This window comes from Megalobrama amblycephala, linkage group LG19 (assembly GCF_018812025.1).
Source record: "Megalobrama amblycephala isolate DHTTF-2021 linkage group LG19, ASM1881202v1, whole genome shotgun sequence".
In the NCBI taxonomy this organism is placed as follows: Eukaryota; Metazoa; Chordata; class Actinopteri; order Cypriniformes; family Xenocyprididae; genus Megalobrama; species Megalobrama amblycephala.
In genome coordinates, this window is record NC_063062.1 from 16,385,852 (window position 1) to 16,400,529 (window position 14,678).

Genomic DNA, 14,678 nt, shown 5'->3' on the forward strand with positions numbered 1-14,678 from the left:
CGTAAAATTACATTAAATGTTTTTCACTGCAGCATTTTTACAGTCTTTTACTGTTACGTGCAAATGAGCGGTAAAAACCTGATCGCGCATTCATTTTTTTTTTTTTTCCTCAAGTTTCCGCCCTGGGCCGTTACTCATGTCGCCTAAATCTGCCATTGACTGGTTTTAAGGAAAAAGGTACTCAACTTTAGTACATTTGGCCGTGTCGACAGTTTCTAGAACATCCATATTTCAACCCAGTGCCATGACAACACCGGCCCTTGCGGCCAAAAAAAATAGACTGGCGCACAGGGAATGCTCCCGATTAGCCAATCCGGGTCTGATCTGAAATGGAAAGTCCTACTAATGCATATGCAATAAGGTCAGCCGCAAAAACAACTCAGTCCACGCCTTTTCAGCGCTAATTTTGCACTGCGCGTCTTTAGTAAATCCCTACAGTAGTTTTTTGATGCCAAAAGAGGGTTTGCGCTGGCGCAAACTGTTAGTAAATCTGGCCCTAATTCATTTGCAGTTCCCTCATGAAGCCATTAAGTTCACAGTCTTTTGTCTGATTTCCAAAAAAATGTTAAAAGTAAAAGTTTGTAATGTTGTAATTCACCTCAAAGCTGGGTGGACTGGTTTATGGCTTATAACTCTTTAACAAAGACATTTTAATGCACAGATGCATCATCAATTACACACCTAATGCACATTCATGTAATTTTGTTGTCAAAAAAAAGGTTCTTATCTTTGTTGGTAGATAAAAACAGAGAGAAAGAAATAGGACATTACCCAGCTTGTTCAGTCTGTGCCTGAACGCACATCATGTTATAATTAAAATTATATACTTTCCAGCTGAAATACAGTCAGGTTTTTTCAAGTAAATTCCTGCATCTCGGAGTCACAACAGAGTGCTAAACATCACATCAGCCCGTGCCATTCTGGGCTGTTTATTCAGAGGATCTATTAATGGGAGGGAAGAAGGTCTGGATAAAAAGAAGAGTAATTCCTATTTTATTGATTAAGACGTTCTTTCCTCTCTCAGGTTTTTAGCCCCTCCGTCAAACTAAAGAATGAAAATGCAATTAAAACTAGAATCATCGATCAACACCCAAATAATCTTAATGCTTTAAATACAGACAGAAACATCCTCATCACAGCCACACTCTCTTCAAGACTGAAAAAATGCCTTTTTCTAAGCGTTCTATTCATCAGAGAGAAAACTGTAAAAATGCATCAGGGTTTCCACAGAAATATGAAGCAGCGTATTATTTGAACATTGATAACAATAAAAATATTTCTTGAGCAGCAAATCAGCATCTCAGAATGATTCCTGAAGGATCATGTGACACTGAAAACTGTATGTAATGATGCTGAAAATTCAGCTTTGACATCACAGGAATAAATTACATTTTAAAATATATTCAAAGAGAAAATAGTTATTTAAAATGTTAACAATATTTCACAATATTACTGTTTTTACTGAATACTGAGCAAAAGAAACATCTTTCGAAAGTATTAAAAAAAATCTTAATAACCCCAAAAGTTTGAGTAGTAGTGTAAATCAAGATCGTCTTATTTTTGTACTTTGTAAGCAGCAGTGTATTAAGTCACAACCTACTTACAAAATAATTAAATATTAGTTGAGTGTTTGTTTTGCATCGGGGTCCTTATCTCACTGTCAGGGTTTATTTTGTGACAATGGTCAAATAGTCAAGAATATCATTAGAGATTTTAAATAGTCATTTTTTGTCTTGTATATTTGTCCTTGCCTCTGGGTCTGATGTGTGTTCGCAGACGTGCGTGTGTATTAGTCGTGACTTTATGCATGAGCGTTACATTAGTGCCACATGATCGCTCCTCATTAGACGCTGACTAGCTTCTTGCAGATTTATTTATAAATGAGTCTGTATGGTGAAACCGCTGTGCGTGTGCTGTGCACATCTGTGTTTAAAACTCACCAGCTCCTCGTTGTTTAGAGTTGTTCTGTTCACGAGCCCAAACGCAATGCCTGCCTTTCGAGCAGCCAATGTCTGAAAGGGAAAAAAGGAAATACTGAGAAAGAGCCAGAGTGAAGGAGAGTGACAAAGACAATGCTCAGGAACTGAGCAAATGCTACAGGGTAAAAATCTGTTGTGTTAGGCTGAATGTTATCATGTGGGTTGAAGACAAAACCTGATTACTCAGACTGGGAAACCACTTTCACCTTCAAGCAGATATTCACCTGTTACACCACTACAGAATGCACCGCTCAGAAAGCTTTTTATTTTAGATTCAATAGAAGAACTATATGAACATGTAGGCTGTGTTCTGCTCTGTATAATAAGCTTTCATTTCATTAGGCCTAGTGTGATTTTAAGAGATTTCAGGAGGCAGAAATTACTTTCCCAATAACAAAACAGACAGACAGACTAAGTGTTCATTGCTCACATCTCATGAGTGCAAATAAATGACAACTACTGCTATCTACATAAAGCAACATACACAAATATTAGGTAAAATAGCCCATTTTAACAGGATGGAATGTTTTTTTCTATGAGCGTACTGCTATACATTTCTGGGATTGTATGGGATATATGCAATGTTGCCTTAGAATATGACAATAACAAAATATTATCAAAGTCTTCACGCCTATCAAGCCTTGACACATAGTGTGTGCACATGATGCTTAAAAATGCTGTCTAGGTAGACAGCTCACTGGGATTTAGAACAGAGCAGTCATTTTCTTTCATGGACTCTTAATAGGATTATGCATATTCTGAAACATTCTTCATTTTTAAATCAAATAGAGAAAGCTCAATTCTGAATGTTGAAAAATACAAACAAATATGAATAAATAACAAAAAAATCAATATAATAAAATAGAAAAATACATCAAATAAAATATAAATAAATAAATGTAAAAACATAAAATAGAAAAAGATGGATGGATGGATGGATGGATGGATGGATGGATGGATGGATGGATGGATGGATGGAAAAGGCATTTTAAAAGGCACCACCTAACAGGGCCGTAACCACCATAGACATTTTGGGGAACAATTCTCCCCCAATTAGAAATGGCCAAATTGTCCCCCCAATATTTGATATTATTGATGCTGCTCTGCTATATTCCATTATGCACAGCTCTGTTTGTTGTTAGCATGAAAAAACGTTTTAAAAGTTACATTTTTAGGCTGATCTGCCTTGTCGGTCTTACAGCGGTCATCACTGTCAAAATGAGTGAGCTGGCCAATCACATCAAAGAAGACGGGGCTTACTGTTCACAGAAGACGAGTGTGAATTCCAATGCAATGCTTTCTTTGTAGAAGTGAAAGAGTACATGGCAAGTAAGTAGCTAAACATTTAATATTTGACGACTGTTTTATGATTTAAATATTCAGCGAGAGACAGTAATATCCAGTGATGCAAACTACTCAACATTTTTATGAAATTTTGCCATTTTAATTGGAAACCATTCAATTATGTGAATAATATGATACGATTAATGTAATTCAAAAATGACTCTGACGAGACAAGAAACGTTTTGCTAATAGTTCAAATTGATTACTTAACTACAATAGACCTGGAACTTTTACCTTTCTTATTTCTTTTCCGTTATTCCCTTAAATCCCTTTTAATCATTTAATTACTTTTAATAAAAAAATTGCCCAATAACACCCTAATTTGTTCTAATGAGCTAGACCAAATTTAAGTGGACTTTAAACATATTTAGTGCAATAGTGATGAATCTAAGCAGAAAAATACTGGATTCAGACATGCATTCATTAAATGTCATTAAAAATGCAAGAGACTTACCAAAGCCTAGAGTGTCCAGATGCAGGGAAAAGCAAGATAACACAAAATTAGACATTTAGTGAAGGTAAGCTGTCGTTTACATACAGTAAGCACATCTCTTTACGTCATACCTGCCGTCATGCAGAAAATCAGATCGAGAGTCTGTCTAAAGCGCAGAGAGAAAGCTGCAGAGGTGAGGCTCAATCCTTAAATAACTCACCTCTGGCATGCAGTAGAAATTTACAGTTCACTCATGCATTTGCTGTGCAATTGTTTGGTAAAGATACTGAAAGGTGCCCTGACATAATCCTACTGTCCGCAAGTATTTTTGCCATTACTGCTACAAACAGACAAGACCAGACAGCATGTGTTAAAGCCAGCTCAACACGATCCAAAGAGTTCAGGACAGAGAAAGAGAGAAAGAAAGAGCCAATGTTGGGGAAATGGGACACTACAGAGCCGGTCAAAAGTCAAGAAGCCACGATTAGCCATATTGAGATCGGCAGGCATGGACAGCGGACCATACTGGACTCGTCTTTACCATCTGTCCCTGAACCTGATGGTGGTAAAGACCAAGCGGGCTGCTAACGGCCCCTAAAAGCAGGGCTGCATAGGAAAATAGGGTAGATTTGACCTCTACATGAACGTCAAGTGTTGATGTAAGTCTCAACATGCACTTGAATTGCTGAGGGTTGCTGCAGGCAATGGATTTGTATGCGTGAGCCTGAATTTTGGAGATCTGAATTTTTCTCAGAGGTCACGTGACCGACTGTCGTTGCCCTGAAGCAATCACACAGCCAACAAGGGGACAGAAACAGAGGACAGAGGCATGATGGGATAGACCAGATCGGACCCGGTACAGCACTGACTTCATCCACGCTGTAAAAGGCTTAGAGGCGCACATCACTTTTACATGGATTTAAAAAGGCACACAGTTAAATCAGAAGTCAATGAAGTCCTCAGTTATATTTTTGGGTAGAGTTGTCAACATTTCGGTTTCGAATGCTTCTGCTGTCACTTGACTGAAAACAACCATTTTGGAGGGAAATCTGACAACTCACGGAAAAATATCACCCATAATCAATATGGGCCCAAGTGGGAATGGACCACAGGACACGCCAAAAAACCAAAAGAACAAACTGAACAATGACCCGTACTTACCAAAATAGGGTTGGTTTTTAATTTCATGCAAAATATGGACAGATACAGCATCAACATTTGTCCTTCAGAAGCTGAACATTTGCACAAAACTCAATGTAAGAATCGGTTAAGAAAATTTGCTCTAACAAAAATCAAGAAGAAGAAAATGGAGACAAAGACATGTAGACGGACTGCAAGAGCTCAAACAAGAAAAAAAGAAATCATTTGAAACGTTAACAAATGCAAAAAATATGAACAGAAACATACAACATACTACATAGATGCTGTGGATCAATCATTCACCATCTAGAGTCTCATAAATTAAATAGCACTTCATTATCAATATATGAGCACTACACATTTAAAGACAAGACAGATGATTTGAACTGCAGATATTGTGGAGAACACCAGGTGAGTGACCTACTTTTACTCTGGTGGAGCGTAAAACTCTTAAAATAGCATCAAAACATAAACACGTGTGCGCCTCTATCTTGCATGTGCCCTGCTGACAGTGCTGGATTGTAAATTCAGACTAGTGACCATGTGCACAGTGGGTCTGATTGGCTAATACAGTCTTCTAAAGCGCCATCAGTCAAACATAACCGTGCTGGGCATGATTACTCACCAGGTCTCGGACAATAGGCATGGTCCTCTTGCGACGTAAATCTGGCATGCTGTCAATGCCATAAAGTATACTGCCAACCCTGGGGATGGAGGCAGATTTAGAGTCTATTAATACCATAATCATGCTGTACGCTATGAAACATTACCCGGATAAAAAGCAGTAGGCTGATTTACAGCGCTGGCAAATAACATGGGATGGGCAGAGGGGGTGGGAGGAACAGGAAGTCCATCATAATTGCTCTTGTCTCACACAAACCCATTCTATACATCCGTAGAATACTTGGTCAAAATGGGCTGTACAACCACAGCACTACTGTACTCTAGGTACTGTATTCCACAATGCAATATGCTTAACTTGATTATTCATTTCTAGTTAGATGAAGTCGATTTTAAACATCATCCTCTTCACTAATTATTTGATCAGATTAAAAAAAAGGTATTTAATGGATTCAATTGTAGTACGCTTGTATTGTATGAACATAGGCGAAATAGATCTGGAGAATAACTCATGTCTATATTTCAAAAATACAAACATACTCAATATGAGAGTTTAGATTAAGTCAGTATGTTCTCGTGCTGCACGTCTATAAACAAACAGGTCTTTTTCATTCATGCAGAGCCCAAAGAAACGCGTTTGTCTTTGTTAGGAAGACAGTGACATCATCAACGCTTAATGAGAACGGCCTTTAATAAGCATAAATGCCAACAGTGTAGGGAATATTTATTTATTTTTGACAGCTCATTACCAAAAATGAAATTCATTCCCACTACATTCATTAACCTGGAGACATACCATTGCAAACAATTAACACTAGATCAGGTCCCAAGAAAATCCACAAATAACATTCCATGCACATTCTTGCTCTTCTGCCTGCGGTCTAACAGAGAAAAATAATATCAGCGAGTATGTGTGTGTGTGTCAGTGATAAATGGAAGACGAGGAGACCCAATGGCTCGAGAGTCTGAGGCACCAAAACTCACACACACACACATATACATTTATATAACACCTGTAAGAGTGTAACTCTAGACACATACTCCTGTGTATAATGGTGTACAGATCAGCTCTCTTTATTTCCCCTGTGTGTTTGCTGTTGAGAATGTCTGTACTCACCCTCCGCCGGTGAGCCCCAGTTTGGCTGGGTCCAGGATATTGGCACGACCCTGTCAAACAAGAAAACAGCCTGCTGATGACTTACGCAGATCAATAAGACACTGTACTTACTGTATACTGTATCATTTACCTGTACAGTAAATAAACAAATGGTCACAACAAAGAAACAGACAAACAGTGACAAACGTGTAAATATACAGACAAAATACATTAGAAAAAATGAGATCAGAAAGTACAGATCTACCTATTCATCGTCTAGCTGTCTGTCTATTCAAACGTAAATTCATGTCCCAGTTATATATATACTTAATGTCACATTTTCCTGGTTAAATAAGCATTACTTTACATTACATTAAAAAAATCTATCAATTCTATTTTGTATTTTTACTTGAACAATGTAATTGAGGGGTTAGTTCACCAAAAAGTAAAAATTCTGTCATTAATTACTCACCCTCATGTCGTTCCACACCTGTAAGACCTTCATTCATCTTCGGAACACAAATTAAGATATTTTTGATGAAATCCAATGGCTCAGTGGGCCAGTTTGATACAGATTCGTGACTTTGGCAGTTTGATACACGCTCCGAACCACTGATTTAAAATAAAAGATTCATAAAGCTTCTAAGCTTCATGTTTAAATATGTATTTAGTAGCTTTCTGGGCATTGAAAGTGTTAATTTTCTTGCTGGTAATGCAGGCCTCACTAAGCCATTGGATTTCATCAAAAATATCTTAATTTGTGTTCCGAAGATGGGTGTGGAACGACATGAGGGTGAGTAATTAATGACAGAATTTTCATTTTTGGGTGAACTAACCCTTTAACGTTCTATTTATTAAAACCAAGTATAAATCTCATCAAGTTCATTGTTTTTAAGCATTTTTACTAGTCATTTGCTGTAACTTTACCTGCTGGTGTCGCTGTTAAATAGTGTTACTGTGAATAAACTAGTGATTTATGCAATTTTTATGTCATATTTTGTAATACTTGCTGATTTTCTGTAATATTGATTATTTTCTTATTCAATTTTTTGAGGAGACACAGCCTCTCTTGCCTCCTTGGAGGAAACGCCCATGCTGTATATCTATCAATCCTGTCTAGCCATTTACCCATCTATCTGTCTTTCTATCTATCTGTCTCTTTGTATACTGCTTATTAACATCACCACCAAGCAATTATACAGAGAACAGTGGAAAAACATGCAGCATATTCTATGTACATTCAAAGATGAACAAACACACACAGAAATGGGTGAAAAATTATATAAGAAAAGAAAACACAAGAAGACCTCCGTGTCCAGAGCAGTGCTGTCTGCAGAAGAGAAGCAGAAAGACAGAGAGGAATATTAGAAATAACAGCACATATCGACATCTTTATCTATAAATAACTGCACACACTTATAATGACTTGTGCCTAATGGAGCCAAACAAATAGTGCCAGCACAGCTCATTTACGATATCTCAGTCAGAGTAATCCCTGATACACACACACACACACAACCTTGAGCCAATATATCATGTTTCTCTCATACTACACTGGCCATATATTGCTGTAAAAGCCTGTGGTGCCCAGAACAGAGAAACCGCTCATGTTTATTTAAATACACTTTCAGACAATCAATATCCAAACACAATTTCTGCCAAATTATGGGCAGATTCAAACCTCAGAGATGAGGTTACACTGATGACCATTACTGACCCTGATTTCTCATATTACATTAGATAACTCCTTCCCTTCCTTTAATCTGTCTCATTCTCCCTCAAAGTTCACCTCAGACGCTTTAATGTCGCTCAAGTGTTTAAATGTAATGGCGATGATTAGTTCAGCTTTAGTGCGATAGCTTCACAGCTCACTGGACCATGAACGATAAAAGTGAGGCTTCAGAGACGTCAGAGGTCAATAAACGCACGTAGAAGCCTAAAGAACAGCCTTGAAGCTTAAATCTAGCTGGTTAATAGAGTGAAGACGAGCATGGGCAACGGAGTATTGATCAGATCTTTCCTGTTGGGCTTGTGGAGCGTTACTTGTCCCTTTTGTAGTGCTCAGACAATCCTTCAGTGTCAGAAAAACACTAAACTGAGGGCCAACCAGTATATATTTGGGCGTTTTAGTGGCCTGCTCATTCCAAATCGATTTTATAGCAACAAATCATCCAACATTAACAGTGTTAGGCACGTTGCTTTAAAAAAAGTAACTATAGTTACTAGTTACTTCTCACAAATAGTTACTGAGTTAGTAACTGAATTACATCATTAAAAAGTAACTAATTACCAGGGAAAGTAACTATTGCATTACTTTAAAAAAAAAAAAGTCAAATAACTTGGATGCCCCCATATATAATATGTTAAATGAATGAAATTGACACTAAATATTATTATAAAACATTGTACACTAATTTACACTATTTTAATGTTGCTGTGGGACAATGTGAGAGTGTGATATTATTGTAAATATTATCATTACTATAGTGGAACAATAAAACACAATAGATGATTTAGAACTTTTAATATTTATTGCACAGACCACAACTGGCCAACAAATAAGTAAAAATAAAATATGCTTGATCCGACTCGACTCATGATTCGCCCTTGACGTGAAATTTCTCTGTACTATTCTATACGTGTTGGTAGCCATTAAAGAAAACGTATTTAGTTTCATACTTATGTTTAAATAGGCCTATTATAATGTTATTTTTTAATTTCATCTATTTGATTATGAAAAGTGAACAGCATGAGTAAGATAGGATACATCATAAGATGCGCAATATATCAGGAGACATGGAGTGGGTCAGACATGATTCTGACCACTTCATTAAGTTTTGTTTTGTAGAAAGCCTTTCTTTAAAGTGAATTTTGTTTTGTAAAAATGTTATCTTAATTTTAATCAATGTTTCATCAACCAATTGCCTAGATTTAATAAATAAGAAGCAAATACAGCAGACAAAATAATCATGGCATGGAGGCGCCAACGCGATCACTTGCACATGAACTGGAGCGCGTCTTACAGGCTAAATGAACCAAAACTCAGCGTATAGGCTACTTGCCTCACAGACATGAGAAATATACAGAAAGCTTGAAATGTCTACTTTTAAACTAAATAATTCCAAAACGAAAAGAAATAGGCTACTCTCTGATTATGTGATTCGAATGAAATGTGCATTCTCTCTCTAGGCGTGTCCACGAGATGATGAGAGTCAGCAATGTCAACTGTAGCCGACACTGAAACTTTATTAATAAACAATTAAAATGTCTCCTTGGTGTTTTTGTCACATTCATAATTATTACTTTTTCCGGTTCTTTATGGCAAGCTTTATGCATGCGCTTGAGTGCTATATAGCCTATATTACGTAAACGCTCATTATTATGGTTTATTCTCCCCGGTATTTAAGAAATTAAATTACTATAAATGTGATTAGTAAACTAATGGCTTAAATGAACAACTACTAGTCGACTAGAAAAAAACCTATTTCACATATTTTCGATCCAGCATGTCACAAAGGGTATTCTGGTTTGAGCTTGCACTTTGAGCAACTCCACTCATGCTCCACGCATGCTCTGACACAGACACACACACAGAGCATTGTACATTACTATCAGTTTGAAATTGTATTTATGTATGACTAACCTGTACTATTTCTTTACAACAAAACGCTTTGCAGGTCTATCATCTCTAGTCACACACCAATCATCATCAGTTTACATGTGTCCCACCCCAACACACACACAAGAGAAAAAACTTTGCCAGTCCTATGGCTGAGAGAGAGCCTACTCTGATGAAAACTGCTTCATTGAGCTCAATTAAAGTAATGCCGCATTTTATTGTCAGTAACGGTAACGGTGTTGTAACGGGGGAAACAGTCATTCATTTGATTGCTCGTTACTGAAAAAAGTAACGCCATTTATTTATAACGCCGTTATTCCCATCACTGAACATTAACTACTAATTAGGTTTATGGGTCTTATATTTAATAAAAAAATATGTTGATATGAAACTAAGAATTCTTTAATTTAATGATAAATCTTACAACATGCTCAAGTCACAAGGTACCCCAAAATCAAAAGAAAAATGTAGATATCTCTTAATTTTTTGTCTTTTGATTTTGGGGTAAAATGTGACCTGGGCATGTTTTCATATAATATTAAATTAAAAAATAGAGTCTATATTTAAATATAATATATTTTTATTTTGTTTCAACAACAATCAAACTCACATTTAGGTCTGGAACAAAAACATTTCATGATTCATGATTAATTCCTGATAGATTAAACAAGTCACACCCCCCATTTTGTCTAGCAGAATATACTGTTTCACTCAGAAATATGTCACATTGCAGATTGAAAATGGAATAAATGAAAAATCACATATTAACAAAACAGAGGAATTCCAAGAGGGTCCTTGCACCATTGGTGCCTGGGCCCTAATTAAGAGAATATTAAGTTCTTGTTACGACATATGAAATATTCTTGACAGGTCTCATGAGAGTCACCCTTAAACAAAAGATTGCACACTGGATGTCCACTGTCTGTAGAATATTTATGCACTGTGGGATTTCTCAGATTAATTAAATTTCCTTTTAGATTTCTTGGCCAGTGACAGATGAAATGAAATTAATATTTTGGCTGGGGTTCTCAGGAGGCTAAAACATATCGCTATGTGAGAGAGGTGACAGAAAACCTCTTTCACTCATTTGGATCAATGGTCTGTTTCCACTGAGCTCTGGCTATATGCATCACTTTCATTAATAATGGCTTTCAGAAAACAAAGGTAGAAAATCTTCTTTTAAAGACTTGCCATTCACCATTTAAATGATATAACTAAAATAACATGACATATTTCCCAGTAAAACAGAAGTCTCAGATACTGAAACGTTACATTTCTGACGAAAGATAATGAAAAAAAATTTCCTTTGGAAGTTTTAATTTTTTCTTTAGGCACTGATGAATCAAGCACAAGACCAAGACCATTTATTCAAGAAAATATAGTCAGTTTTGATTTAATGTTGTCTTAACATATTATGAATAGTCATTTGTAACTCGCTTTAATTATGCATTTTATAAGTTAGGTAAAGTTGTTACATTTTGATGGAAAAAAAAAAAAAACTTTTACATTCGAATAACATGCGCCGATGAATCATTCACAATAAGATGAGCTACATGTATAAATAAAGTAAACAGAGTCAAATTAGATTTTTCTTGACTTTCATGTCCATCTCTATGAAGAATATAACTAATACAGTCATAATCCTCAATTACTGAAATGCAGTGCAAATGAAAATCACTGAACATCTGGAGCAGAACTACATTTTTGTGGGTCTGAAGAAATTAATAAAGAAATTAAAGAAATCTTAAAATATTAATTCCTAAACACAGAGAGGAAAGGAGACCTTTTCTAATACAGATCGACTAAAAACAAACCATACATCTGCAAGTGGCAAAAAGTGTTTAAATATCCACGTTTTTAAATCTGTCCTCTGTAAGTGTTGTGATCTAAATAAAATATTCAGAATACAGATAGACTACTTTCATACAAGATAACAGAGCTGGCTTACAAACAGATTTAGCTGACCTCGATGGGTCATAGCGGAAGAAATAAAATTGATATAATAAACAAGTGAAGTGAGGACTGCCGGCTCACACTGCTAGCCTCCAAACAAGACTCATATAAGAGTCCCAACAACACTGACCTGGTTAGCAAGCGCCCTTGGGAGGAGGAATTAGCATGTGAAGGCAGTTCAGGCAAGAACTAAATGAAGATTGGTTTGGCAGAAAGAACAAATCCTAAGAGACCGCACTGTAAAAGACTCCTAAAATGTGCAGCCTGAAGAAGACTAAACCAAAACAGCCATGACACTCAGAGACCCTCCATGACAGTTCCTCATTTTATGCAAATGATTTCTGATCAGCACTCTTTAATTAGTCGAGGAGAAAATGAGAGCTGAGGAATTAAACTGGCTGTGTGAAAACAAGGAGCTAAACACCAGCACCACTGAACTGAAGAATATTTCTGTGCACAGTTTTCATCAATGAGGACAAACCTGGAGAACGCTAATAATTAGCATTCCCATTTCAGGCATTGTCAACAGAGAATCATGAAAACATTCAAATAAATCATTTTAAAATTATATCAATGTCTGTCTGAATACTTAATTCTGATTGGCTGGAAGTTGTGCAATAAAACTCTTTAATGCTCAGTTGTTCCAAGTCAGTTTAATCGCCGTTCTATATTAATGCACTGTTTTCATTCAAGCTCACACACACACGTCACTCGCACTGAGACTGAAGATGGCGCTGGGCACACAGGGAGGTTATAAAGTCACTGTTTTTTAAGTAATTAAACTCACAGCTTTATTGCTAGTAAAGAGACACAGGTAATTCACATGCACATCTCTCTTTCTCTCTCCATTCAAATCAATTTTATAATTCAGTCAAATAAATGTAACCTTACTGCACTTTATCGCCGTGTCTGATTTAAAGCATACAGAATGCTAAATCTAACGAGTGGTAGCTGATGAAAATGACCTTAATTTTAACCCTTCCAGTCAAATTTGGCACTGCAAACATTGATGACAGCTTTAGCTTGTCAAAGCTGGCAAATGACTATAGTATAAGTGGGATAATCCATAGCTAGCTGTGCATCAAACGATTTGAACTCGTCAGGCGGTTCTTTGCCTTCATGTCATGCATTAAAATCATTTAATGCACAGCTAGCTGTGGATTATCTCATCAAAAACAAATTAAAAACAGAAAATATCCATTATCTATTGACAAAGCAAAAAAAAAAAAATCTGAAAAAAAAAAAATATATTATATAAATATTTTATATCATAAAAAGTATTTTTAAGATATGGAGGTTGCTGGTAGGAAAAGAAGAAGATAAACAAAAATAACTAACATGCAGGAGCTCAGGAGAATACAAAGATGCAGGAGAATGAAAACCGCTAAACAAAGACAAGAACGGACAAATCAGAACACAAACTGAAGGCTTTAAATACACAGAGAAACCAAATGGCTTAACAAGGAGCAGGTGATACAAATCAATCAAACAATGAGTCACAATAGAGGGTATGCATCGACGTCACTTTCCCGCCGAAAACGCGCTCCCTCAGCTGGACTGAGTGGCAAAAGAACCTGCTGCGTAACTGGATTAATAGGAGAAATGGTGAAAACTCAAGTAAAACTAACGAATTACCCTAAAGGTTGGACTCGAAAGTGTTTCTTACAACTTGTCAAATAAACCTAATCCATGGACATTGACATGCAGCCAGGAGTCGTGTTTCCTGACATTTATATGTGCCTGATTTGACGCTGGGGAAATACATAAAGCAAATCTGGCTGTGAATATTTTATATAACTACAATATCGGTAGGTTTAAATCTGCTTAATCACTTATATCAATGTTATATCGTCATATTGTCCAGCCCTAAAACATATATAGTTTTATAGTATAGTTTTTGACAGTGTTGTTTATTTAAAAACACCCAATTATGCATAATATAAGATGGAAAATATTTAATTGATGAGTCGTCAACATAATATATAACAATACAATATATAAGGTATGATTTTACCTCAAAATCCAACAATTCGACACAAAATGATAACTGCAAATCCATGTTTCTCTGCTGGAGTCCAGCTGTTTCTATGAATTGCAGTGATCCATTTGCTTCTTTTTCTGCTGCTTTCTCTAGTTTTTAAATATATACCTCAGGGTTTGTGTCAAATCTATTTGTACAGTCAGCCGCAAAGCTCTTTCCCATTTTGAATATGTTTTGTGTGTTTTTCGCGACATTCACGCTGAAAACCAATGCTGCTGCTCAGTCTTTTGCCACTCAGCGTGCGTGACCGCAGTCCTAACGGTCAACGGTGACGTCACGTGCATACCCTCTATAGAAACAATGGGAAACACAGAGCTACAAACGAAAAGTCCAGGAACATTAAACTGAAACTAAAACTATACGTGACAATATAAGAGTGCCTAGTCATAAAAGGGAAAACCCTAAGAGATGAGCACACTCTTTATGAGGTAAATGTCTTTTTCTAGCTGAAA

General features: G+C 36.4%; 1 protein-coding gene across 6 annotated transcripts in view; it reads right to left on the reverse strand.

Annotated features, from left to right (window-relative positions):
- LOC125253970 (protein unc-13 homolog C) overlaps positions 1 to 14,678 on the reverse strand; it is a 244,034-nt gene that overhangs the window by 214,593 nt on the left and 14,763 nt on the right. For 3 of the 6 annotated variants that reach the window (XM_048168257.1, XM_048168260.1, XM_048168256.1), the window contains exons 3-7: positions 7,921 to 7,943; positions 6,635 to 6,684; positions 5,522 to 5,600; positions 3,778 to 3,783; positions 1,941 to 2,012 (exon numbers count right to left, since the gene is read on the reverse strand). In XM_048168257.1, the coding sequence (XP_048024214.1) occupies positions 1,941 to 2,012; positions 3,778 to 3,783; positions 5,522 to 5,600; positions 6,635 to 6,684; positions 7,921 to 7,943 (230 nt within the window). The remainder of the gene's footprint in view (positions 1 to 1,940; positions 2,013 to 3,777; positions 3,784 to 5,521; positions 5,601 to 6,634; positions 6,685 to 7,920; positions 7,944 to 14,678) is intronic. The other 3 variants (XM_048168258.1, XM_048168261.1, XM_048168259.1) reach the window with 2 other exon arrangements.